General features: G+C 41.0%; 1 protein-coding gene and 1 non-coding gene across 5 annotated transcripts in view; both read left to right on the top strand.

Moving 5' to 3' along the window:
* DIP2C (DIP2 acetate--CoA ligase C (putative)) overlaps positions 1–27,118 on the top strand; it is a 367,711-nt gene that overhangs the window by 324,291 nt on the left and 16,302 nt on the right. For 2 of the 4 annotated variants that reach the window (XM_090266439.1, XM_090266438.1), the window contains one exon: positions 21,583–21,644. In XM_090266439.1, the coding sequence (XP_090122565.1) occupies positions 21,583–21,644 (62 nt within the window). Of the gene's footprint in view, positions 1–17,159; positions 17,240–20,079; positions 20,110–21,582; positions 21,645–27,118 lie in introns of those variants that run through there. The other 2 variants (XM_090266437.1, XM_090266440.1) reach the window with 2 other exon arrangements.
* Positions 16,923–17,028, top strand: LOC150019474 (U6 spliceosomal RNA). The gene has a single exon (XR_016509414.1). It is a non-coding gene; the product is annotated as a U6 spliceosomal RNA (small nuclear RNA).

The raw sequence follows: 27,118 nt of genomic DNA, 5'->3' as shown, positions 1-27,118 counted from the left end.
TGCCAGGGTGATGCATGCATGCTCTGTCTTAGGCGCTTCTCCACCCCTCACTATTTCTGGGGGGAGTTCCCCCATTACAGCCCCCCCCCCACTTTAACACTCTAGACATTTGTAATCTTAAAAGGGCAGATGAATGAAGGTCTCCTTCTTCTGTAACTACTTCCTGCTGATCAAAGGGCATAGTTCTACCTCTCTCCTGGTCCAGAGGTCCCTAACAAAGGGAGTCTGGAGTGAAGGGAGGCCTTGACATGAGAGAGAAGGATCTTCCAAAGTCCAGGTCAATTGGTTGTCCCTGGAAAGTGACATGTGTGATGTGCAAAGGATGGCATTACTGGACAACTTGACATCCTTGTGTTCTGGAGGCAACAAATTTGTCAAGAGAGTTAGAAGGCACAATCAGAGATAACTAAAGGACAAAGGAAGAGACTAATTCTGCAGTGTCTCTGATTATGAAAAAAAGTGGCTTCATTGGAGGAAGGTATACAAGGCATGGCACACCTGTTGAAGCCTTACTGCCCACTATACTCAACTTAGGCTTAGGGGAATGTCCTGAGATTCCCTCTTTAACACTTCTGGACCCTTTCAGTTCAAACTATTAAGGCAGAAAAGAAAGCTATTTTAAAGTGAAGCCAATAGGCTGCCCCATACCTCACCAACTCAACCATTTAGTCCAGCCAAATCATTGAGTCCCAGGAGGTGGAGATTCAGGTGGTCTTTTCAAGTGGGGCCTACACTGTTACTGAGTCCGTAAGACTATCTCTTAGGAAGATGTTCAATTGCAAGGCCTTTGCTGGAATGATGCTAAGCAGTGACAATTGGATATCATCCAATTAAACCAATTCAGCTCTCAGGTGAAAACAAACTTTAAAGACATTTAGCTGCACTAGAGTCCAATGATCATGACTGAGAATTGTGATTTTCCTTAAAACCTGATCCCTCTCCCTAAGACCACTGTTTTTGGACTCAAAAAGACTGCTAGTTTTTAATTTTGTCTCATTGTTTGCATAAAAACAAGAGCAGCACTGAACACATAGGCTTTTTTAAGTCTGCTTTGCTGAAACTTCCACAGGGAACCTTCAGACTGACCCTTAGACAGCCCTTCAGGACATAGAAGCCAAGTCCCACAACTACCATCTGGCTTTTCCTTCAGTGCCTCTATCCCTCAAGTCCTTGAGTTTCCCACCACATCTTAAGGTTCCTCATTGCCATCTTTCAGGAAAGCATCCTTTGTTCCTTCCCTAGAAAGACTGCCATGAACCACACAACTGAACAAGGTAGCAGGCCATTTCTCCAGTGGGCTTTTGTTAGCTTCAAAAGTCAATCTCAGTTCCTCAAGGCTTTTTGGTAACAGCCAGAGCCCAGGCATGCCTCCTTCGGGTATGACATTCCAGTCAAAAAGTCTTGGTTATTAAAACCGTAATTTGACACCAGTCTTATGGTTTCATGCAAGGGAAATTTTATATCATTACTCATTAAGAATGCCAAATTCTAGAGGGATCAGGTAGGGAAAAAAATATAAAGCAAAAAGGAAAATCCTTGTTCTTCCAATATCCACCAAAATTGTGTTTCCATGCCTTGTATGTTTCATTACTTTTCTTCCTAACCTAATGTGAAGTTTTAACCCTTAAGAACCTCAAATTTCTTTTCAAAACAAAACAAAAAAACTCAAAGCAAAAAACAGAGTTCAAAAAAAAAAAAAAGGAGGGGACTAAAACTAGCCTTAGAATTTTGTTTTCTACCAACTGGTCACACTAATTGGCCACACAGTTGACCTTTCTCAGGTCCCAAATGGCAAGAAGCCCGAATGGTAGAGACATTCTCTCGCCTCAGCTGGCTCTAGTCACCACCAGACAGCCTTTCCTAGGTTCAAATGGCACGAAGCCCCAAACAGCAGAAGTATGTTCTCACCCTGCTGGATTCTGCCCAGCACCAGTAGCATGAAGCCCCAGTGGTAAAGGCACTCTCTAACCTGCCAGCGTGTCCACTGGTCTCCTGGCAAGACATGATTTCTCATCAACTGGTCTCATGTCCGAGACATGCTCTCTCACCCCAGCCGGCTTCAACCGGTACCGGATGACCTTTCTTATGTCCAAATAGCACAAAACCCCAAACGGCAGAGACATGTTCTTATGCCAACCAGTATCACAAATGACCTTTACAAGGTCCAAATGGTATGAAGCCCTGAACAGCAGAGACAGGATTCCCAGTGTAAACAAAACAGTTAAGTCCCCCAAGCCCCCAAAAGATCAGAAAGCAAGAAACAAAGCAAAACCTAAAGTGAAGAATAACTCAACCCAAGCACTGAGGTTTCTTTCCTTTCGGAAAAAAAAAATCCACACCCTTCTGTGGCCTCTACAACCTTCACAAACTTTTTTTTTTTTAATCTTCCGATATGCCTTACAACTTTCTACACACCTTCTGCAACCTTCATGGACCTTCTTACTCACTCAGGAATAACTGTAACTCACTTTCAATCTGTGTCCTTTTTAACAATGGGATGGACCACACTCAAACTCAGTATCCAGCAGCCAAAAATCCCTAAATCTGCACACACATAAAGTAAAGGAACATTGTCACTTTGCATTGGGGCCCACTCTTTTCTTCTGAAATAGAAATTTCAAATCGCCTCCTGGAGTGCAGGTCCAGCTTTCCTTTTCAGCATCAGTCACAGCAGAGAGTTCAGATTCTCTCAGGTGGTACCCATTTCATTCATGTGTGGTGGATCCAAGGCTTAATTGCCACAAGTTTCAGAGAAGAATGTGTTGTCAGTAGTTAGCCATTGCTCGGCTAACTGCTGTTCAGGTCCTAGAGTCTTGCAAGTCTTCAGTGAGACTCAGTCCCCTGGTTGGAACTGGTGTAAGGGCTTGTCAGATGAATAGGTGGACCTGCAGTGAGCAGACATGCAGAATGATTAGTGTTTGCCCTAAATGTTGTACATACTGCTTAATTTTTCACTCGTGCTCCAAGTCTGGGGGTAGGGGGTGCTCTCAGAACTGAGATTTGGGAAGGTCTCCCACAAACTATTCCAAAAGGGCTTAACTTAAGCCCACTTCTGGGTGCTACCCTAATCTGAGTAAAGCAATGGGGCGTGCCTGGTCCCATGTCAAATGTGTTTCCTGGCATATTTTTGCCAGGGTCTTCTTTATTTTGTGATTCATTTCTCAGTCTTTCCCATAGATTGAGGTCTCCAAGATGCGTGTAGTTTCCATCTTATTTGCAGTCCCTGTCTCACCTTCTGGGAGATCTCCAAAGTGAATGATGGTCCATTGTCACTCTGAATACTGTGAGGAAGTCCGTATCTGGGAATTATTTCTTTAATTAAAAGTTTTGCTACCTCAGTCACCTTCTCAGTTCTAGTGAGGTATGCCTCTACCCATCCAGAAAAAGTGTCCACAAAAACTAATAAAAAATTGAAATTCCCTCTGGTTTTAGGCATTTGCATAAAGTCTCTTGCCAATCCTCAAATGAGCACAACCCTTTATATTGTACACCCTTTTTTGCTGAATGCATTCTGTCTTAGGATTGTTTTTGGCACATATCTGACAGGCTTGGGTAATCCTCTGAATGGTCCTCTGCAATTGAAGGCCCTTAAAATGTGGCCTAGTGAGGTCCATCAAAGCATCCGTGCCATAATGGGTCCCTTTGTAAAGGTGTTTGAGGATGGGATACACTAGAGCCTCGAGAAGTAAGATCATTCCATGGGTGTTGATCTTCCATATGGAATCGAGGTCAGTGTTAGTGAATCCCAGGCCTGTTCCTCATCTCATTCTGTGTAACGAGGTTTAAATTTTGACAAGTCCAAGCAGGGGATCAAAACCTGTAAGCGTGGAGGCCCTCCGGCTGCTTGTCTGGCTGCTTTATCAGCAATTTGGTTTCCCTGGCTCATTTGGGAGCTGTCTCTTTGGTGTCCTGGGCAGTGCATTATGGCAACCTGCTCCGGTAGATTCACTGCCTCTAGCAATTGTAAAATCTCCTCTGTATGTTTAATGTACTTTTTCCCCAAGGTTAAGAGTCTTCTCTCCTTCCATATTGCTCCATGGTCATGGACTACCATGAAGGCATATTTGGAGTCCATGTAGATGTTAACCTTCTTTCCCTGAGACAATACTAAGGCTCTTGTGATGGCTGTCAGTTCAGCCTTCTGTGCTGAGGTTCCTGGCACAAGGGCTGGGGCTTCTGTTACCTTGTCTGCAGTGCCTGCTATGTACCTGGCTTGTCGTTAGGTGTTGTCCATAAAGCTGCTCCTGTCTGCGTACATCTCCCAGTCTGGTGCCGCCAACGGTTGATCCAGTAGATCCGGCCTGCTAGAATAAACTTGGTCAATAATTTCCAAGCAGTTGTGCTGGAGGGCTGAGTTTCCCTGAGTGGCTGAATTCAAAGTTGTGGTCGTCTGCAAGGTAACATTTGGGTTGTCCAACAGAATGGCTTGGTATTTCCCTGTGTGCCCAGCTGTCAGCCAGTACCCTCCTTTCTGTTTCTATCGAGTTAGGACCTGGTGTGGTACCAATACTATAATAGGCTGTCCCAAAGTGAACTTCTCAGTTTCCTTAAGATGTCACATGCTTGAAGACATGGTGGCCATCCCTTTGTCATGTGATCCAACTTCTTTGAGAGAGAGGCCATGGATTTGGGAATATTTTCCGGAGTATGGGTTAGTAAACCCAGTCCAATCCCCTGCCTTTTGTGAACATACAGTTTGAAAGGCTTTTGTGAATTGGGCAATCCTAGCACGGGAGCCAAAACTAGCTTTTCCTTCAAGGTGTCAGATGCTACCTGACAATCCCTTGTCCATTTGAAAGGCTCAAGAGTCCAGTCCATTCAAGGAATTGTACAGTGGTTTTGCTATGAGTCCAAAGTTAGGAATCCAAATTCAGCAGAATCCTGTAATCCCTAAGAATCCACAAAGATGCCTTTCGCTTTCTGAGATTTTTAGTGTAGCAATGCTTTGTTTTCTATCCATAATCAAGCTTTTAGTGCCCTGTTTCAGCTGAAATCCCAGGTATGCCACTTCCTGTTTGCAGATATGGACCTTGTAAGGTGATATTCCTTTTTGCCAAATGATTTAGGACTCTGAGGGTGATGAGCTAACAGTCCTCATAGGTGCTGCTAGTTATCAATGTCATCTACATATTGCAGAAGAACTCCTGATTTCAACTGAATATCCCTTACGTCCTTGGCTAATACTTCACCAAATATAGTCGGGGAGTTCTTAAATCCTTGTGGCAGCCCAGTTCAGCAGTAGTGGAGCAGGGCTTTTGTTTCTGGGTCCTGCCACTCAAAGGTGACCAGTAGCTGAGCCTGTTCATCTATTGGGATGCAGAAAAAGGCATCCTTCAAGTCTAGGACTGAAAACCATTTGCTGTTGCCAGGCACCATGGTCAACAGAGTATAGGGGTAGGGCACCATAGGATGAATGCCCTGAACAGTGTCACTTATGTCTTAGAGATCCTGTACAAATTAATAGTCTTCCGAGTGAGGCTCTTGGACTGGCAAAATGGGAGTGTTACAGGGAGACTGGCATGACTGAATTAGTGCCGATTTTAAGAATTTCTGTAATACTCGCTGAATCCCCTGTAAAGCCTCCTTTTTGAGAGTGTAACTTTTATGGGTTGGACATTAACTGCTTTACCTGGGGTGCCATCAGCCTGAACAGTTTGGTTGACCTGTTCATAGATCTCCCGTGTGAACTCTGGGACCTTCTGGGCAAGTCAGGAGTGCCTGGAGCTGGAGAACATGTTCCAGTGGGGCCTCTATACATAGTTGCTGCTTTTCAGGAGAAAAAGTTATTTGGGCGTGCAATTTGCAAAGTAAATCTCAGCCCAGCAGTGGAATAAGGCAGTCTGGCATGTAGAGAAAACTGTATAATCTTTTGATCCCTAAGCTGGAATTCTAGGGGTTGAAGGAATACCTGCTTTTGTAATTGTCCAATCACTCTAGTAACCATTTCTGTATCCAAACTTTCCTTGGTTACTTTTGTATTCAACACTGAGTACATAGTTCCCATGTCTACAAGAAAATCAATTGGCTTGTTCCCCACCATCAACTGTACCCAGGGCTCCTGTGGGGAAATAGTAATAGGTCAGGAGATGTCCGAGGGAACCCCTGAGCCTCCTCATTTGTCATCTGCCTCCCCTCGCTTTTTTAGCATTTCCGGCCTGGGGGAGCGGGGAGGGGTGCAGGATTTGCTGGACCCGTTCTTCCTGAGTTTTTTGGCCTGAACCTCTTACTGGGGCTCACTGCACTCCAGGCGGGGCCTGGAGCACTCAGGGTGGGGACCCAGGAAATGCTCCCAGGCCACCCAGTCCCCAAGGTTCGGAGCTCAGGAACCACAGATCCCTTGTCTGTCAAGGAGGAGGGGAAAATCCAAGAGAGCAGTGTTTCTGCCCACTCTCCTTTTAAAGGGCCCCCCAGGACCCCCTGCACAGTGGAAACAGGTGGGAGGGTATGTCCCTCCCATCCAATCACCTTCCTAGTTTTTGGCACCACCTTGCGCGCCTCTTTTTTTTTTTTTCTGATGTCCTCCTCGCACCATCCTCCTTGCTGGGGCAATGCACACATGTGCCGTATTTGGTGCTTATCCACCCCTCACCATTTCCAAGGGGGAGTTTCCCCCGTTACAGTTTGTCACTCTTCCTTGTAAGTGAAAATCAGGGTTTAGAGCTCTTCAAGCTTCCAGCAGAGTTAGCATCTCAGACAGCAGATCAAGAGCTGCACTTAAAAAAAAAAACATTTATACTCATTAAAAAAAAAGTGTATCAGACCCTTCAGTTTCAGGCAATATCTCGTTAGCTATTGCCACAGCTCACATAGGGTAAGTTCAGTCATCTCATTTTATATGGAGAGAAACTGAGGTTCAGAGATGTGAAGTGACCTTTCCTAATTGATAAAGCAGGGTAATAAAGCAGCCATCAAACAGAATGCTCCCTGCTTGTGGTCTATAGAATCCAGGCAGTGCAACGCTTTGAACATATCTAGCATTTTGCAACTTGGTTAGGTGACAATTCTACCTTGTGAGTATCCAATGAAATAACATCTTTGTAAACTAAGTATGCATTTGCAGAATTGAACTGTGTGCGGGCAAAGTCGCCTGTCTTCTGTTTTTAACATTTTAAATCAGACCCGCTGCTTCTGTGTGACCTAAATGGAATACACACCTGTCTGTGTAAGCTGTGCTGTGAGAGGTGGACATCCACCTGCTGTCCCTGTAAGGAGTTTGGGGTGGGGCACAAGGACCACCTTAGTGCTGAAGCTCAGAGCAGTGAGTGCTGCAGTAACTCCATGAGGCCTTCTCTCGTGTGCTGTGATGTGAAACCCTGGTGTTTGTTTCATATAAGCAAAAAAACCATGAAAACTGACAAATATATCATTGTCAGATACACAAATGGGCAAATGTAAAATTTTAAGTTAGATAATTCTAAAGACAGAAAAACTGAAAATTGAGACAATTTCTGTGAAGCTGTTTTTCCAGCTCTTACATCTTAGAAACTGAGTGACTTGTTTTACCCATTTACCATTTTGAGGCAGGAATTGCCACATTAATTATTTTGACATTGTCCCTTTGAGTTCCATGCCATAGCTTTAAGAATGGATTCATAAAACAGTGTGGATGACTTTAACTTTACATGAAGTATTGGTATATTCTAGACTCACAGAAGAAAAATGTAAAGGAACGAACTGTTTGTTATATGCAGGAATGACACTTCTGCAGAATCTTTAGCTGTTAAAAATGATTTTAATTTAAAACAATTTCAATTGGTTGAACTTACGACAAAAGTGAACATTAGAAAAATCAAATTAATGACCTCTGAGTTTAATTAACTTTAACATAAACTTCCCTTAGTATGCTTAAGAAGTGTCACTTGTTTATTAACCTCTACTGAAGAAGACATTGCCTATAGCCACAGTTACTCTTTCCCAAGTATAAACTGAAAGGTCTTTGGTTTTATTAGGTTTAGAAATTTACTTCATTGTAACAGAAAAATTAGTGTCCTCCTCTCCAGCAGGAGGGAAGGGAAAATGAGGTCTTCTCTTACAAAAAAGATCTCAATTTTTTCTTTATTAGGAAAAAACTTTCAAGCCACCTGACACAGAAACGTTGATTGTTATTATAGAAGAATAAAAATTAATTAATCTGAGGGGAATAGCTGTGTGGAATTAAATTGACAGTAATAGTTATAGTCAACCTTAAATCTTGAAACTCATACAATGAAAGAGAAATACAGCCACTCTGATGAGGCGAGGTAGAGTCAATGATTGTTGAAAAAAGCAGAGACTCAGAGGACAATACAGATTTTTAGTAATTCTCAAAACAAAAAGGAATAGTCATAATGATACTTTTATTAATTTGAGCTCTCAATTCATTTTTTTATATGCTGCTTTTAGATGAGGGAAGTGAAAATAAACCAGGTGCTGCTGGGGTTTTTATGCTCCAGGGGATTGGTCACATTCACCTGAAACTTTCATAGCTTCTCCCACTGATGAATGTCATCCCAGATCATGAAGATTAACATTGGAGATCATGGGCCCTATATTCTTACCCAGTGCGTCAGTTAGCATTCTACTTTGTAAGCAACAGCAACCTTTTTGGCAACTTAAATGAGAAGGATTTGTTTTGATGTCATTGGTTTGCTCTCAGAAGCATGAGGAGCTAGAGGACCACATTTAGGACTGAGTAGCTGGAACAGCTAATTCCTTAGCACTGTCCCTGAGAGGATGCCAGTGTTTGGAAGTTTCACCACTGGCCAGCTGGCCCAGGACACCGGGCTCCATCACTAGCACATCCGCAGCCTGGCTTATGTCACAGACACCTCCACTGCCAAGGACAAGAGTGTGCTCCCTTGTGCCATGAACGGATGCAGCTAATTGCCAGGCTTGGTTACCTCTCCACACACTGGCTTCCAGAGAAGCCAGGAAGGAGGGCGTTGGATATTTTTAGTTACTACAGAGGGACAGGGGCTATGTATGCAGCCAGGTTCCAAAAGTAGAGGAGTTCCCCAAATACAGAAGGGGGATTCCGATGCTTGGTGACCAAAAGGAATGACCAGCGGCTACTTCAGCTCATCCTCTTAGCGGCCCAGCATCAACACATACTCTTTACCTCATTCTTAAACATCAGAGTAAAGAAGGGGTACATTCACTTATTCCTCTGTACCGTGTTTTTGGATGTCTGATGCGTGCTGGTCACTGAGCATTACCACGTTGAAGCACTTGGCTCTGCCAGGTGCTAAGTATGTCTTTCCAGCTGAACATTCAGGAACTTCGGAGATAGCCATGGGAGTTTAGGGTCCTGGTAGCCTATGATGAGATGTCTTGCAAATGTTGAACTCACAAACTTCACAACCAAATGTTTGCTTTGGTTTGGGTTGTCTCTTGTCACATAAACAAGTAATTCCTTATGAATTGTAGAAAATACAGTCTGTGCCTTGAACCAAGAATAGAAGCATCTGAGCTTTGTTCTTAAACCTCAACAGCACCTGCAGACACAGCCATGATTTCTTGTCATTCTGTAGACTAGTGGAAGCATTCAATGGCACTTTTTATTGAAGGGCCAAAGAATAAATGGCTTGGGCCTGCAGCCCATATGGTCTCTTCACATGCACTTAGCTCTCGTGGCACAGCAAGCAGCAGAAACAGGTGATTTGTGAATAAATGGGCGTAGCTATGTTCCTGGGAAACTGTAACAACAAGTGGGCATTCCCCACCCTCAGGGCATTTGCTGACCCCTGTGAAAGAGATTTCTTTATCCAGTTTATCAGATCATGGCAGGAAACCACCATAGTCCAACCCAGCAAAGGAACTGCATTTTCACTACCTTTGAAGAAAAAGTAAAAATAAATGTAGAAATAAGTGAAATAAAAAGTAGATGAGTGGGAGAATAAAGTTAAAAGTTGATTCTTTAACAAAATTAATAAATTTGATAAACTATCAACACTGATCATTATAAAAAGAAGAGACAGACTAATGATAGCAAGTGCTGGTGAGCCTCCGGCAGTTTTTGGAGCCTGGGACCTCACTGTTGGAAAGGCGCAGCTGCTTTGGAGAGCAGTGTCTAAATTTCTTGTGCAATCCACATGGACTTACCATATGACCCAGCAACCCATTCCTGCGTGTTTACCCAAGAGAGAGAAAAATGTATGTTCTCTCAGGTGCCTACACATGTTTATAGCAGCCTTGTTCATTATCATCAAGAATTAGGAGCAACTTGGGACCCATTAACAGAGACTGGAAGGGCAGGTTTTGGTCTGTCCAATGGAATGCTGTTTGGTCATGGCAAGGAATATACTGCTCCTACATGGAACAACATGGATGTATCTCAGGAACAGTTTGTTGAGTGAAGGAAGCCAGACCCAGAGGTCTGCGTACCATATAAGTTATTAAGGGAAAACTGTAGGCACAAAATTCAGATGACTGCAAGGTAGCAGGACAAAACTTTTGGAGTGATGAAGATTTTTTGTCTCAACTGATAAGTGTTTACATGACTGTACATTTGTCAAAATCAACCTGTACACTTAAGGAAAAATTTTATTGCATGCAAATTATACCTAAATACATCTGACATTGAAGGAGGGAGAGGACAAATTACAAGTATTAGAAATAGAGACTTCCTCTATTGGCCAAGATGGAGCACCAGGAACCAGATTTGCTGTCTCTCCTGAAACAAGCAAAGAGTGGACAAATACATACTGGACCCAGGTAGCAAGGAAGAGAGATCCCTGAGAGACAAGATTAACCCTGTGATTTCCTCAGATTGCTGCCTCGAGAAAGCTTCTTGACCATGGTGCAGGGAGTGGAACTGAGGCAGAGCCCAGTGTGCTCCTTGGGTAGAGGAGATGAAACTGAGAGTCTGAGGAGACACAGCTCACAGGACAGGGTGCCAGGGAGATCCTCCCCAAGTATTCAGCTGAATACTAATCAGCAGAACCTGATGAAAGCTTTGGCTCACATTCAGAAACTACCCAAAGCCAGAAACAGAACCAGCCAAAAGGACTCAAGGGAGTAGTGCTTGTTCCTACCATCCAGACTGAAAATCTCATAATTCATAAGAGCACTGCCTAGGTCCCACCTAACGAATCTTAAAAGGAAGAACCAAGAGGATCAAGCTCTTTCCAATTAATCTGATGTGGAACAAAGATCAAGAATGTACAGGAGTACAGATGTATCCGGCACCCGACAAGGTCAAATGTATAATGTCTAACATCCTATCAAAAATTACCAGGCATGCCAAGAAGCAGGTAAGTATGACCCACAATGAGGAGACATATCAATCAAAAACATATCAATCAACCAAACTGACACGGATGTTGAGTTTATAGACAAGGATGCTGAAAGTGTTATTTTAACCATACTTCATATATTTAAAAGTTAAGAAATATGGAATGTTGAAAAGAAAAAACTGAAATTGAGCTTCTGGGAAGTGAAAACTACAATATGTGAGATGAAAAACACACTGGATGGAATCAATGGCAGAAGAAAAGATTAGTGAACTTGAACACATAGCAATAGAAACTTTCCAAAATAAAACATAGAAATAATTTCAAAAACTAGAAAGAGCATCAGTGAAAGTTGGGCAAACTGCAAGGGACTTAATGTACATGTAATTGGAAAGTTCCTTCCAGAAAAGAGGAATGAGGGAGTCCTAGAAAAAGTACAGGAAGAAATATTCAAATTTAATGAAACTATAAATCCACAAGTCCCAAAATTCAGCTGCCTCGAACATAATATGAAGGGAAATGCTCAATTAAATTGCTCAAAACTAGTGATACAGGGAAAGTCTTAAAAGTAGCCAGGAAAAAAATTAAGTTACACACGGAGAACCAAAGATAGGGAAGACTTCAGATTCCTTATCAGAAATGACGTAAGAATGAAGAAAGCAGAGAACATCTTTAAATACTGAAAGGAAAATACTGTCAACCTAGAATTTTATATTCAGTGGAAATATTTCTGAAGAGCAGAGGCTAAATAAAACTTTAGCCTCACAGAAGCTGAGGCTGTACTGCCAGAAGGCCCAAACAGCAAGAAATATCAACAGAAATCCTTTAGGAAGAAGGAAATGAAATATGGGTCTGAGCAAATAATGCTGGAAATGCAACTGCATAGGTCAACTTACAGCAATTTTTTCTTGTTATTTAAATCGCTTTAGAAGGTGGTTGACTACTTTTATAAAACCAGAAATATTTCATGGAATTTATGGACATGTGTAAAAGTCAACTCTGAAAACTGCCTAGAAGTTAAGAAAGAAGAAATGGAAGTATACTGTCTATAGTTATTGTAAAGTTCTTATACCATATAAACTATAATAAATTGAAGATGTATGCTATAAACTTTAACCAGTAAATTTAAAAAATTTTTGAAGAGTTAAAGCTAACACATGTACAGAGGAGATAAAATGGATCTATAAAAAACAGTCAATACAAACAAAGGCTGAGAAAAGGATGAAAATTAGATGGAATAAATAAAAAACAAAATAACAGAAAGATAGATTTAAGCATCATCACATCAATAATCCAATAAATATAAATGCTGTAAACACTCCATGAAGTTGGATTTTTAAAAAGCAAGACCCAACTGTACATAGTCTACAAAAAACTCACTTTAAAAATAAAAGACCTCTGTTCTCAAACTTAATTCATTCTGGAAGACTGAGAAGCAATTTGTCCAAAAACCTAATTATTTTTTCCCATTAAAAATCATGTAAATTGAATCAATCTGGCCTGGCAACAGAAATTGGCCCATTTATTAGATTCCCAGGCGGGGCACGTGCCTGGGTTGTGGGCCCAGGGCCATTGATTCTCTCCCTCTTTCTCCCTCCCTTTCCCTCTAAAATAAATAAATAAATACATAAAATCTTTTTTAAAATAAGAAAAATAAAGGACATGAAATGTAAATGAAATTTAGCAAAAAATAAAATGTACAGTAAGAAAATGAAAATCTACATACACAGTAGAACTTACCTTTAATGTTGAGAGCTATTGATGACTGAATGTGGAGAAGGAACAGAGGGATGTTATTGTTTGGAAGGGGAGTCCCTTTCCATGAAAATGTTGAGTTGCTGTTCTCCTGGGGTTCTTTCTCTCTTTTGTCTCTTTGCTCCACTAGAACTTGCTTCAGGCTCACTGGGCCTGTGTCTCACTAAAAACATATGCAGTGATGTTTGTTTTTGCTTGTGTTTTAACACTTGCCTGGCGTGAAACACTGCGTTGTTATTGAACAGGTTTAGTGAAGTTTGCTACTTTTTTTCAGTTTCTCAATAAAACTTTGCATTTCTCCTCTTTTTCCAAACATTTCATTGATTAGTGAAATAGAAAAGCTCCTTTCCTTCTTTTTCTACCTCTCTAACTGCAAATTGAATGGAATAAGTTCTAGAACAGAGGTTTCACTGTATCAGCACAAAAGGGTTGTCGAGTCGAGAACTGAAGTTTTGTTTGACACCTAAGACATTTTTTTCATGAAAAACTTGGTCAAAAACCAAGTTGTTTGAGATGGGAGATGTTTGCAAACCAAAGTTTGAATGTAGACTAAAACTATAAGGATGGAAAAGTTGTACCATACCAATGCTAATCAAAAGAGAGCTGAAGTACCTATATTAATAGCAGACAAATTAACTTCAGAGCCAAGAATACTATCAGGGACGAAGAAGGTCATTTTACAAATATAAAGGGGTCAATTCATCAAGTGAACACAATTCTAAAAGCTTATGCACCTCATAACAGAACTTGAAAATAGATTATACTATAATTGAACACAGGTCCAGCTGCCTGCCGCTCTGAAAGCCAATACTTGAGAGGCATGTGCTGCTGTAAAGGGATGTGGTTTTATTCAGATGTCAGCAACTTGGAAGATTAGGGACCTCCTGTCGAAGCCCATCTTCCCATCTCAGAAGGGAGAGGGACAAGGAGAACAAAGAGAGCAGGGGGAGGGACTGTGGACATGCAGGCAGTGTTCTTACTGGTCCCATATTGGCTCTTTAATGTCAGCATCTTGGAGGTGGTCAGTGCCAACCACATTCCTGCAGTTGGCAATCTGTATCAACCAATGGTCACAGCCATTTCTTGTACAAACAGGAACTGGAACTGCTTATGCCTTCAGTATGCTTATAAAGAATCTGTCAGTATGTGAGTTCTTTTTATCAGTTTGTTAGTACATCTTGTTCTAATTCTATTTCATGATAAGTCAGAGTAGTATAAAGTTTGTTATTCCCTGTTACAATACTAGTATTAGGAATTAAAGAAGTGATATCACTACAGATCCAACAGACATTTCAAGAAAAGGGGATATTATGAACCACTTTATGCCCCCCAAATTAAAAGCTTAACGGAAGAAAATATTACTTAAAAATTATCAAGACTTAACACAAGAGGAAATAGAAAATCTAATAATTAAATCTATGACCCAAAACCTTCACAGGAGAAAAATATAACTTCTAGGCCCAGTTGGTTTCAGGGGGAAAATACCAATCTTAAAGAAAGCTTTTCAGCCCTGGCTGGTGTGGCTCAGTGGATTGAGCATTGGCCTGAGAACCGAAAGGTCACTGATTCGATTCCCAGTCAGAGCACATGCCTGGGTTGTGGGCCAGGTCCTCAGTTGAGGGTGTGTGAGAGGCAACCAATCGATGTACCTCTCACACATTGATGTTTCTCTCCCTCTCTTTTTCTCTCCCTCCCCCTCTCTCTAAAAATAAATAAAATATATATTTTTAAATCCTTTTCAGAAAATAGGGAAAGAAGGAACACATCTCAACAGGTCCTATGAAGTGTGCATAACTTTGATACTAAAATCTGACAAAAATATTCCCAGAAAAGAAAATTCCAGGCCAATATCCCACATGAAAAAATTTCTCAAAATATTCACATGTTGAGTCCAGCAATATGTAAAAAGGGGTAACATTGCAACCAAGCAGGTTGTATCTCTGATGCAAAGTTGCTTTATCATTCAAAGACCAATCAGCCTCATTCACTGCATGCACTGAATGAAGGAGAAAAATCATATGGTTATATCAATGGAAGCAAGAAAGGTACTTCATAGAATTCAACACCCATCTGAGGGATAACTAGGAGAACAGGGAGCTTCCTCAGTCCGACAAAAGCATAAACAAAAAGCTTGTAGCTAATTTCATACTCAGTGATCTACATTAAGGGTACTTTCCCTAAAATCAGGAATATCTGAATAGTATCAAAAGTCCTAACCAATGAGATAAGACCAAAGAAAAGGTGCAAATATTGGAAATGAATAAATAAAATGTCATTATTTGCAGATTTGCAGACAGCCCAACTACAAAACTATAAAAACTACAAATGTTAATATTTGAAGTTAACAAGAGCACAAAATAAAGATTACATAAAAATTAATTGTATTCCTATATAGTAGCAATGAATAACTAGAAAAAAATTTAAATAATACTATTTACAATAATATAAAAAACTAGAAATTCTTAATAAATATGATAAGGTATACATTAAAAATCACAAAACATTGCTGAAAGAAATTAAAGAAATCTTGAATAAATCTTTGCCATAGTCATGGAGTGGGGAGTTGAAGCATCAGTATTTTTAAAGATGACTTTTTCCCTCCAAATTGATCAGTAGAGACAGTGCAATCCCAGTCAAAATCACAACAGGCTTTCTTGAAGAAATTGATAAGACTATTCTGAAGTTGTCATGGATTTGCAAAGGAAATAAGATAGCCAGTCTGGAAAAATAACAATGTTGGAGGATTCAAGACTCACTGTAAAGTTTCAATAATCAAGACAATGTGATATTGTCATGAAGCGGTATGGGAAGCCGGGGTGCTTGGTGGTGGCAAATGTAGCTCAGCCCCAGAGTGGAAAACCACTGGAAGCATGGTGGCACGCAGGACCCACTCCACACACCGGTTTTCCCGTGGGCAGTCACGCCTGCATTTATATAATAGTTAAAAAGCTTGCTTTCTGCTAAAGAACCCCCCTCATCCTGGGCTGAGAACAACAGATGTTCAGCGTGTAACCTTGAACCAGTTTCCTAGAGCGTATTCTGGGCTCATTTTTAAGAACAGGATGTGGCTAGACAAGTAATCCTTATCATTTTTTATGCATGTGTAACATTCTTTTATATGTAAAAGTAATAATTACATAAGACAATGATTGGCACTATGATTCACAATTTTCTTGGATGTAATCCACCTAAGAAATCAATAAAAGCCTGTTAAGGCAGGGGCAGAGCACGCTTTCTCCTCTAGAAAGTGGCCAGTTTTGTCCCCTCTTTTCCACAGGATTCTTGCAGTCACTGTGCATTTATTCCCTCATCCACAACGCCGTGGACTCTGCTGGTCAGAGGTCTGCGACAAAGAGGGATCAAAAGAGAAAAACAAAACAAAAAAGCAAAACTGAAAAAAGAGAATTCAGAAATAAATCTACCATCGCACCAAATCTATTCATTAGGGAAAGAGAAGGTTTTGACAAATTGTTTTACAACAACTGAAGATAAAACAAAATTAAGTAATCTTAACTCCATCCTCATAAAATACACAACAATTAATTCTATATGGATGATAGACCTAAATGGCTATAATAAAACTTCTAGAGTAAAGCTTCTCAAAGGAGTTGTTAAAGAATATCTTCATGACTTTGGAATTCACGAAGATTTCTTAGATCCCAAAAAGCACTAACTATAAAAGAAAAACATGATAAAACTGGATTTCATCAAAGTTAAAATTAATTTTAATCAATATATCTAAGAAGATTAATAGGAACATCACAGACTGGGGAAATATATTTGTAGTATACCTGTGACAGGACTTCTATCCACAATATATTTAAAAATTACAAATCAACAATAAAAAATTTTTTCTAATGAACACGTAACAAAAGATAATTCCAGTGACCAAAAAGTATGTAAAATGGTGCTTAACATCATTATTCATCAGGAAAGTGCCAATTAAAATTACATGGTGTGCTTGCTTCAGTAGCACATATACTAATATTAGAACATACAGAGAAAATTAACATGAGCCCTGTGCAAGGATGACACGAAAATTCTTGACATGTTCATATTTTTCGAAATTCCCAAAGGCCCTCTCACCCTTTGCTCTAGGGAAATGAGTCACAGCACAGCATGTGGTACCCAATATTGAAATTGTGATTTTCACAACAAAAAAATTACATGGTGATTTCATTTCTCACCTTCTAGAATAACTAAAATCAAAAGGCTGACAATACTAAATGTTGATGAGGATATGGACCAACTAGAACCCTCACTCATTGCTGACTTGGGGAGTGATGTAAGTTATTTATAAAGTTAAATGCATTTTAGCCCTATGAACAGCATGTCTATATGTATTCAGGAATCAACATATCTGCAAGCATTTGTGTAAGAAGGTTTATTGCAGCTTTTTCATGATAGCCACAGACTAAATAACCCAAATTTTCAACAACTATGGGATTAATAGGTTATGATATACACTATGTACAATAGAATACCTCAGAATTTAAAAGAACAGACAACCACGTGGATGGATTCCAAAATCAGTATGTTCCATGAAAGAAGAGACAAAAGAATATAATTGTATTGCTCCATATATATGAGGCCCAAGAACAAGTAAAACTAATCTATGCTGTCAGTAGTCAGAAGGTTAATTGGTTGACTCACTACCTGGAGCAAAGGAATTTTTATATGCTGTTTGGTGTGGGAGTTACGTGGGTATGTACATTGTCAAAATCACCTAACTGAACACTTAAAAATCCATGCATTTCTTTGTATGTAAATCAGACCACAATTAAAATGTTGAAAAAGATTGTTATTAATACACACATCTCCCAGGAGGGCCAAAGAACATGGCTTGGAGACATGCAGGTGGGAACACTTCTTAAAGTTCAGTTGCTGATGTGACCTAGTGGTGAATCCAGTGGCATGCTCAAACAGTGCAGGTGTAGACCCCCAGAATCCACTCCTGCAGAAACTGCCCCCTGTGACCTCCAATGAGGGAAAACTTCCTTGGCTCCTGGAACACCCAGCATAGCAGATACACACCCAATGTCAGTAAATTGTGTCTTTATTTCACACATTCCTACTTAGAACTTTTACATAAACTTAAGGAGCTACGTGCTAATACTAGATAATATGGCATGTGAATCACTGAAGAGCAAAAGCGCCACTTAGAATAAATATGTGTTGGATTTTCTGTACTGTTTGAGATAATAAGTCTGCATATGTATAGCTAAGATTTAAATATTCATTTGTTTATTAAGTACTTAACACCTAAATGATATGATACTTGTATCAATAAGAAAAAATTTTAGTATAATTTATATAAATGATTGTATAGATCATATAATTTAGTAATTCCATGAGTAACTTTTTTATTATACAACTGCCTTTTAAAATTAATACTCTTTTCTGATTAATATAGTTTACAATTCAAAGCATTTCTTTTTTCATTTCTGATGAATTTTGCTTGGAATGAATAACTTTGCTTTCCTGCTGGTCCAAGTATTTGATGTTTTTTAAATATTTGGAACTAGTTCTGTGCATTAGAGATCTCCTTACTTAAAGAAAGTCCAGCTTGCATTCTTTGGCAAAGTGAAGTGTTTGTTATATAAGCACTCCTAATATGTATCTTGTGATCTCAGATTCTGGTACCTTATTGTTTTTGAAATTTGGAAACACCTGCATGTTAACTCCCTGTCTTCGTCTTCACGTACCCTTAATAACGTAGTAGACAGTTTTGCTTCAGAAGCTTATGTTGTCTCCTCCGCACATCTGCAAGGTAGGAAATTAATTCCTAGTCATATGCATTTCTTTCAGAATGCAACCTTGAGCCATTATAACAAAATTTATGAGTTAGAATAATCATGAAGGACATTACTCGAGGAGGAGATCCAGTAAAAGTCCCATGTGCCTTCCAAGTGCACACACCTTCATTGATCCTGTTCTCTATATTTGAGTCCTGCCTCAGTTTCCTAAAGGTAAAGTGCTGAGGAAGGCAGTAGCTGTAGTTACCTTCATGAAGGGAGGAACATAAAAGGTGGATTCATCATTTTACATCTGGAACTCTTGATTTTTTAAGACTCACCTGCAAGTTGAGTGGTAGTAATTTTTCAGTCTGGCTTTGGTTATCGCCAATTTAAGACTGCTGTTGTATTGCTGCTGTTGTCACCCCTGGGGTCCACCTGGTAATGTGATTGTAGGGAGAGGGCTGGGCGAGGCCCCACAGACACACAGCAACTGTGAATCAACCCAGGTTCCCATGAGATGACTTATACTTCTGTGTTTCTGGGAAAATTTGGAAAAGATACCTAAGGCACCTATGGAAAAGCAGATCGTGTCAAAGAAGTTTTCCTGAGTTGTTGCTTTCTGGAGTTTTCCCACCATGCCTATGTGGATAATTTAATAGGGCTAGAGGTGGCTACCAAAACCATAGAAGGTGAAAAGAAAATGGAAGGAAATGTCTCTGGGGGTGGCAGCTGTGAAAGTTGGCACAGGATGCTGAGCTAGACCATGCAGGGGTCTGGTGTCCTGGTGGTTGGTCCCTTCATGCTGCAGATGTCCTTTGGCTTCTTTCTTGTACCTGATCTTGTAGATGAGGAGGGTTGGACACCCTGAGTTCAGATGTAAAATCCTCCAGGCTCCTCCATTACCATAATAGGAAACTTGAAACTATTTCAATGAGGAACACTCAACTTCTTAATTCGTACTCCCTATTTCTCTCAGAAAAGAAACTTTTAAAAAGTACCATAAAATTAAACTACCCAGTAATACCATTGAACCTTACATGTTAAAAAAAAGAAGTAGTCAGGTCTGTGTGTGTCCATGGCCAGTCATCTATTACTCTCTTCTGTTGCTTTGTGGATATGTTGACATTTTTTAAAGATTTTTTTTAGCCTTTAATGGTACAGTGATTGATTTTAACAATTTCATATTTGACATTGTTTTTGATCTTCTTTTTACTTTGTTCTCTGCTTTTTGCATTCTCCTCCCCACCCCTTCCTATTCATCCCATTTTTTATTGTTGGGTTGTTTTGTTTCTGTGTTGTGTATTGTTTGTTTTTGGTTTCTGTTGGTCTGGTGTTCTCTCCTTTCTCTTGTTTCCCCGCCTCCTGCTGCTATATAGCCCCACAGGCTGTGGACGCTGGCCGAGCAGGTAGGGATTTCCTCTTCATCAGCACCAGAGCCTACCCCCCCATCCCCCCCGACCTGTCTACTCCCTGCAGTGGGACGGACTAGGAGTTGAGTGCACAGGCTGACTGGGGTTTACAGACCACATGGTCAAGAGGACTGATGCCCAGCATGACATCATTCCTCAGATCTGTCCAAATGTTTCACACTTGTGATGAAAGCTGTACTTTCATTCATTGTACAGGATCAGTGATTACTTTGCCAGTTTAGGCTCATCTCCATTTTACTTCATTTTCCACTTAGTGACCTGTTTTCTGGCTTGTTTACTTATTAATTGGCCCTCCGTAGTTATGTGTTTTGCGTTATTCAGAACATCAAAACACTTCACTCAGCACTCGTCTGTGACTCAGCTCCACTGAGCAGTCACAGGTTAGAAGGAATGCTTTTTACCTTGCCCTGCAGTGAACTTCCAGCTAGAGGCTGGCTGCCTGTGCTCTCTGTCTTGGTATTGAGATCCCAGTGACCAGGATTGTTTAGTAGGGTAGTGTGTCTTAATGAAGGTGTCTTTATTTTTATCTTTTTATGTATATAAATATGCCTTTGGTACAATATTAAAATTCTCTCCTGAAGAATTTTAGTTCTTTGTATAAATTCTGAGGGGGGTCCCTTATTTTTTGGCAAATTTGTTTTAGGTTCCATCTTTTTCTACCCAAGGTATTGCATTGCCTTTCCAAGAAATGTGCATAGATTTTTGGCTTGTAATGTAGCTTTAATGACATTACTGTTACCTGAACAGAGCTTGCTGGTCAGAAATCAACTCAACATATATTTTGAAGGGGTTTATGGTGAAAGATAAGATTTCTGGACTCCTGGGTTAAATAAGCAGTCAGATAGCTCAGACAGCCAAGTGCTGTCCTGCTGACGAGTGGTAAACACACCACCTCCGTGACCTGTGTCACAGATGGAAATAACCTCCCTCAGCTGGAAAAAAAACAAGGCAAAAGTAGCACTAAAAGGAACTAGATAATTATCTCTTATCTTTTTCCTTAGTGTGTCTGTTCATGTCAAGTACTCCTTCAGTTTCTTGAGCTTTACATATTTTTGGATGCACGTTGTCAAATTTCCCAGCAAATGAAGTTTATGTCCTTGACAACATGCTTTGGCCAGGCCGCTCTGTCTCGTCTCAGCAGCACCAGCCTTCATTTTCTTTTTTTTTTTTTTTTTTGAAAGGCATGTGGCCTGCCTCTTTGCTTATTTTCTCAATGTAATTGACAGCCAAGCTGTGTGAAAGTCCAGTTATTTAATAAGTTCTTCTCAGAATTGAGGTTATCTACTGAAAATTAACAGGTATCATGGAGAGGTGTGGTTTCAGTGCTTTTAGTTTTTGTTCTATTTTAAATTTCACCTAAAATATGCTTACTAGCTTATAGGAAGCAGACCCAGATTCCCCCTCGCCCCCAACATACATGAGTTAACCGCACTGTGTCCTTGCTTGCAGGGGACCTCAGGACCTGATCCCACCACCGTCTATGTTGACATGAGAGCTCTGAGGCATGACAGGTATGATGCACTCGTGATGTGTTCTTGATTGCCAGGCATGCACGTCCCACCTAGAAAATGAGGGGCAACAACATTTATCTGCTGTACCTGCAGTCAGTCACCTTATGAATAAAGCAGTAGAAGTGAGCACATTGGCTTGAACTTAAACTCTCTCCACATTCTGTTTTGTTAACATACCCAATAGGCCAATTGACTTTTTGTCTTAAGATACAAATGGAAATTCTTTCACCATAGCCAGGTGCAATCAGAGTTGCCTTTTCTAAGTTTAACCAAAGCACTTGATTCTTTTCCTCAACCATTTCAGTCAGGCACCATTCTGCACCTCATAAAATATCCACACATTCCTTTACATGAATTGAATTTTTTGCCAAGGAGATTCCATGAAAAACAAAAACAAGTCAAGTTACCTTCCTATGCAGCTTCCTAAGCAGCCTTGAGCAAGAATAAAGGGTGGCATTTTTGGTGGATGCTTGTAAGTTCCCCTCACGGCACTTGGTGTAGTGCCCAGGGAAATACTGGTTGCCTGCGTGGTCCCTGTAGACCTTGGTTTAGACCCTGCTGTTCAAAGTGGATGGCAGAGGTTAGAGGCTCTCCTGTGGGACCGCCCCCAGGAGGCTGAGCACTGTAGCAAAATCCCACCTAGAACATTTTTAAAATTCAGAAACTTAGCTTGGAAGAGATCAAGTAACTAATTCATGCACATTTCCAAATGTAACATGTAGGTTTAAAACAAATCTACTTTACTCCCCACAAAAATTATTGTAAAAAACTTTATAACTTCAAAAGGTGGACAATCGCTCATCAAAGACCCCGTGTGAATGACATTCAGGCCCTCAGAGCATGTAAGGAACATACGTGGTAAGGCCATGAGGATGAGCACTGCTGGTGGCCTTTGGGTCTTGAGAGTGCAGACTGCAGTGTCAAACCCATTTACCTACAAGAATGGTGACCGTAAAGGGTACTTCCCTCGTGCTGTGTTGTAAGTGTCCTGGAATATCAGGATGGTTGAGAGAAGGGACTTAGGGAATTTTTCTTTCCTGGAAAAGGACAGAAACTTAAAGGGCTCCTTTCTAACAATATTTGGACTTACCCCTTTGGCTGTCTTCGGTGTGGCAAGTCTTCCTATCAAGAAAAGGTATGCTTTGGGAAAAGTAAAATAAAATTAGAGCGAGTACAGTGTATGACAGTAAGGTAAAAAATTTCAATATCAGACCAATATCTGCTCTAGAAAGAGCCAGGAGACGGGAGTCCTAGGAAAAGCTTCTTGGTGCTTTATAAATTCTTTGAGCTTGACAACTTCATAATTCTCGTAAGTGAAAGTTTGTTTGTTTTTCATCTATAAAATAATCTCTAATCTCCCTAACAAGGTCACCCAAAATATAATAGAAATTGCAGTGTTTTGTGAATGAGGAGTTGCTATGCAGTTGTGTGTTACTAAAGATAACTTTCAGTAGTATCAGTGATCATTACAATTAATGGTAATGTTGATTAGCATCAGAGTGATCCAACAAGCAGCCCCAGTTCCACACATGTCAGACATGCCCACCTGCCCCACCCAGGCCACTCATGAGAACGCCTTCAGAACTGGGCCTGCCCCTGTTTTTTCACTGGCTTGGTCACCGCTCCGTGCAGTACCACTATCCCAGCCTTGCATCTCATTTTCTCAGGGCTCTCCTGTGTCCAGGACACATGGCTGGGAGTTGAGGGGAGCTCTTCAGACACCAAGAATATTTGCACTGGACTTAATCTCTTCTTATTCTTTAGTGTTTGACTTAGAGAAACCAAAGCAAAACCGTGCCCTGGAGCAATATGTAACAGCTCCTTCTGCATGTGTCCCCTCCTGGAGCTGCTCCCCCAGGTGCCCTCAGAGTCAGCAACACCCCCTGACGAGGTTCCGACCTGGACCTTTTCGAGCAGGTCTGTCTGTCAGTCGGTGGCCGTGGTGTTGCTCATGCCCTGCTTCTCCTGACGGCAGGACTGGGTTCATGGTCTTGCCCCGTCCTGCTGGGCTGCTTCTGAAGGTGGCAGACAACTTCAGACGTGCTTCCTCTTTCCCACACGTGTTAGGAGGCCACAGCCCAAGGCCGTTCTGTGTTGTGAGCCTTGCCCCATGCCACTCCTGTTTCTTCACCCCCTCCACTCTGTTGAAATTTTCCTCATTCTTTCACGCGCAGCTCAAATACTGTCTCCTCTGAATATTCCCCTGTGAAAGTATCATCCATCTTGAAATCTCCAACATCACTTCTAACCTTATTAACATGCATCGAATGTGCCTTGTTCTATAGCTAATGTGACATAAGGGCTCTGGGGCCTGACAAGTCAGAGTTCAACTCCTCTCTCCTCCTGTTCTTGGACTAGCTCTGTGACCTCCGTGCCCCTGTGCTCAGAATGGGCACACTAAAAGGAACCTTCTCGGGACCCATGAGGTGCCAGCAGGGGTGGAAGCTGTCCTTGGGAGCTGAGTAGGCACAAGGATTGTGCTCCCTGTGGTGAGGTGGCATCTTCCCACGTAGAACTCACCTCTCCATTCCCCACCACCCAGAAGGTGGGAAGGGAGCTGGTCCACCACAAGGCCCCAGTGGTGGGGTGGGGGTAGGGGGGTAGGTAGTGAAACAGGAGAGCCTTTTAAAATAGTGACCCTCTCTCTTTCTTGTCACTCTTCTCATTTTTAAAAAATAGAGCTTTTGTCTTCTTAACTTGAGCTGTATAGGCAAACCTCATTTTATTGTGCTTCACAGATGTTGCATTTTTTACACAATGAAGGCAAGACCCTCCACCAGCAAAAAGATTATGAGTCGCTTTATTGTGGCATTTGCTTTATTGTGGTGGTCTGGAACCAGACCCCCAACTTCTCCAAGGTTGGCCTGTATATTCAGTCATAGGATAGATTTACCCATCCTGTTGCTTTAGTACATTCACTTGGGAGCCTCAGGGCACCTGCCCAATTACCACTTAATTAATGTGGAGGTTAAATTGTCAGTACATGCGTGCAGTCTCCCTGAGAGAAAAATATTGTATGTGCGCGTGTGTGAGAGGTGGGCAGGTAGGGAAGTGATAGAAGAACCACTTGTGGTCAACGCCTGTATCAGATGTTTCCCAAGTTGATTTAATTTCTACCTGATTTTCTGCCTTTGTTTTTAAAACCCATTTTTTTTCCTTGGAATTAGTGTTTTGTTTTGTTTTGTTTTGTTTTTCAGTCACCTGCAGGTTGCCGTGGAAAGTCTTTCTCCCTCACGTAATGAGGACACTTGTTCTCCTCCTTCTTGAATAAATTTAGTTCCTATGTGCACTGGGGGAAATGATGAAATTGTTTTGAGACTATTTGAAAGTGACTTAATTTTCAAAGTATTGTTTATGATGAATTCATTTAGGGCAAATTTGCAGTCTCTCAATCACTTTCAATTTGATCTTACCTTAAGCCCTTGAATTTTGCAGACTTGAGATAGAAAAGAAAAACTTATATAATCACTTTAAAAAATCATTTTAGGAGTTAAATCTTATGAACACAGTGTTTGTATACAGGACTTAAAGTTTTCATAGCTTCCTTACTCCTTTTAACCTGAAGTCATAATTGAAGCCACAGCAGAGCATGGGTGGTAAATGACTCCTGGTCGGTGGCTGGCCCAGGATCATAGAACAAAGTGCCTCCAAGACTGTGATTAGTCAGCAGTGTGGGATGAGGGGCAGGGGTGGAATGAAGACTAAATAGCGAAAATGGGCCCCACTCCCAGTCAGTTCTGTGTGTGTGAATGTGACTGTCGCCTGTGTGTGTGCCTGTGTGTGAAAAGGATTTGTTGGGGAGAGTGCTTGAATCTGCACCTCATCTTCTGTTGGTTCATCGCAGCCGTTGTCTAGCAGACCTGGGGCAGGACCTTCCACACAGTTTGCACTTACTCCTTATTCTTACTGAATCTTTCCATCATGGTCTGATTCCCCGTCCCATGGTACTCGGATGACTGTCCAGCATGTGCACCCGCCTCACCAGCACAGATCACTGGGGAGGTCCCTGTGGGGACCTAGCCCATCCCCATGAGGCCTGTTTAGCAGTGGTGAACACCGTCAGTGTTATGACGTTCACTGAGGCTCAGGACCCACCTTCTGGCTGTGTGAGCCTGAGCACGTTTGCTTCTTTGTTTCACTGAAGCCTGTATAACATGGTGATAACATTACCTACCTTGTTAGGATTGTTACAAAGAGAATAATTTAACACACATAAACAATGCATGAAAGACAATGCCTGGCAAATTGTAAGGCTCAGATACATAAACTTAAGCAGTTCTACATTTATATAGATTATACTTACAGATTTGCTTTCTCATCTATTAGTATATATTCTCTGTTATTTCTGTATCTGGCCATCTTCAAGCATGAACACAGTTTGTAATTCATTGTTTAGCCAACTTAATGGCTAGTACCTAATCAAAGTTTAACAGATCAGGAACATACTGTGGTTTTTGTACATTCCTTAAACAGTTCTTACAGAGTATACGTAAAAATCAGGTAACTTTACCAATGGACAAAACTGAACAGAAAGAAAACTGCATTTTATAAAATGTCCCTTATGTGGCCATTTGGAGGTGAATTTCCAGCTTCCATCTGCCCTGTGAAGTCAAAGTATTCCATGAAGTTTGTGGCTTCCATCTCCGTTGGGGTATAAAAAAAAGACATGATTCTTAGTTCTCTAGTTCTCCCTCCTCAAAATTTAACACAGTATAATCAACTCTGAAAATCTCCTTCAGCCAGTTCTGAGGCAGCTCTGGGCAGCTCCCGCACCAAGGAGTTTTCAGGACATAGGAGAGGCAAGCTCTTTACCTTGATTTTCTTCTTCACTTTTTCTGACATTCAGTATCCCTTGGAGACTGTGTACAGCCTTTAAGCCATTGCAATTTTGTCTTCACATCTCATGTAACTCCCCCCCTCAGCCTCTGTCCTATCAGGACGTCCTCAAAGTGAAAAGCCATAGACAAGGAGCCTGGACCTGGGCCACCAACAAGCAGTGTGACCTTAAACCAAGTTCCTGCACTTCCCAGGGCTTCAGACCTCATCTCTTGAGTAAAGGAATTCCAGAATCTTTCAGTGCCTGCCCCTGAACAGTGGATCCTCCCTTCCTCACCTGATTTTGAATGATTGGGTGATGTTTTTGAGTCCCCTCTGCAATTCAAAAATCGGGTGAATTTTGTTTAGATGTTCCTTATTCTGCTGGCACATTCTGGGTTCTTCTAAGAAATTTTCTTTTATCTTTTGGGTAAAGGTCAAGTTCAGTTGATCTTAAATATCCAGTCAACATATTCCTTTTTTTTTCCTACTGGTTTATTCATTAAAGCTTACTCCAAAGACCTCTACCAAATCCTTTAAAATTGGGGTTGCAGATAAAACACATGACAGCCAGTTAAATTTGAATTTCAGGGGAGAAATAATTTATTTTATTACAACTATATTCCAAATATGCATGGGATATACTTAACAAAATTTTT

This window comes from Furipterus horrens, unplaced genomic scaffold (genome assembly GCF_987537825.1).
Source record: "Furipterus horrens unplaced genomic scaffold, mFurHor1.1.pri manual_scaffold_2, whole genome shotgun sequence".
NCBI lineage: Eukaryota > Metazoa > Chordata > Mammalia > Chiroptera > Furipteridae > Furipterus > Furipterus horrens.
Note: the sequence above shows the minus strand (reverse complement) of the source record. Positions and strands in the feature narration are given on the sequence as shown.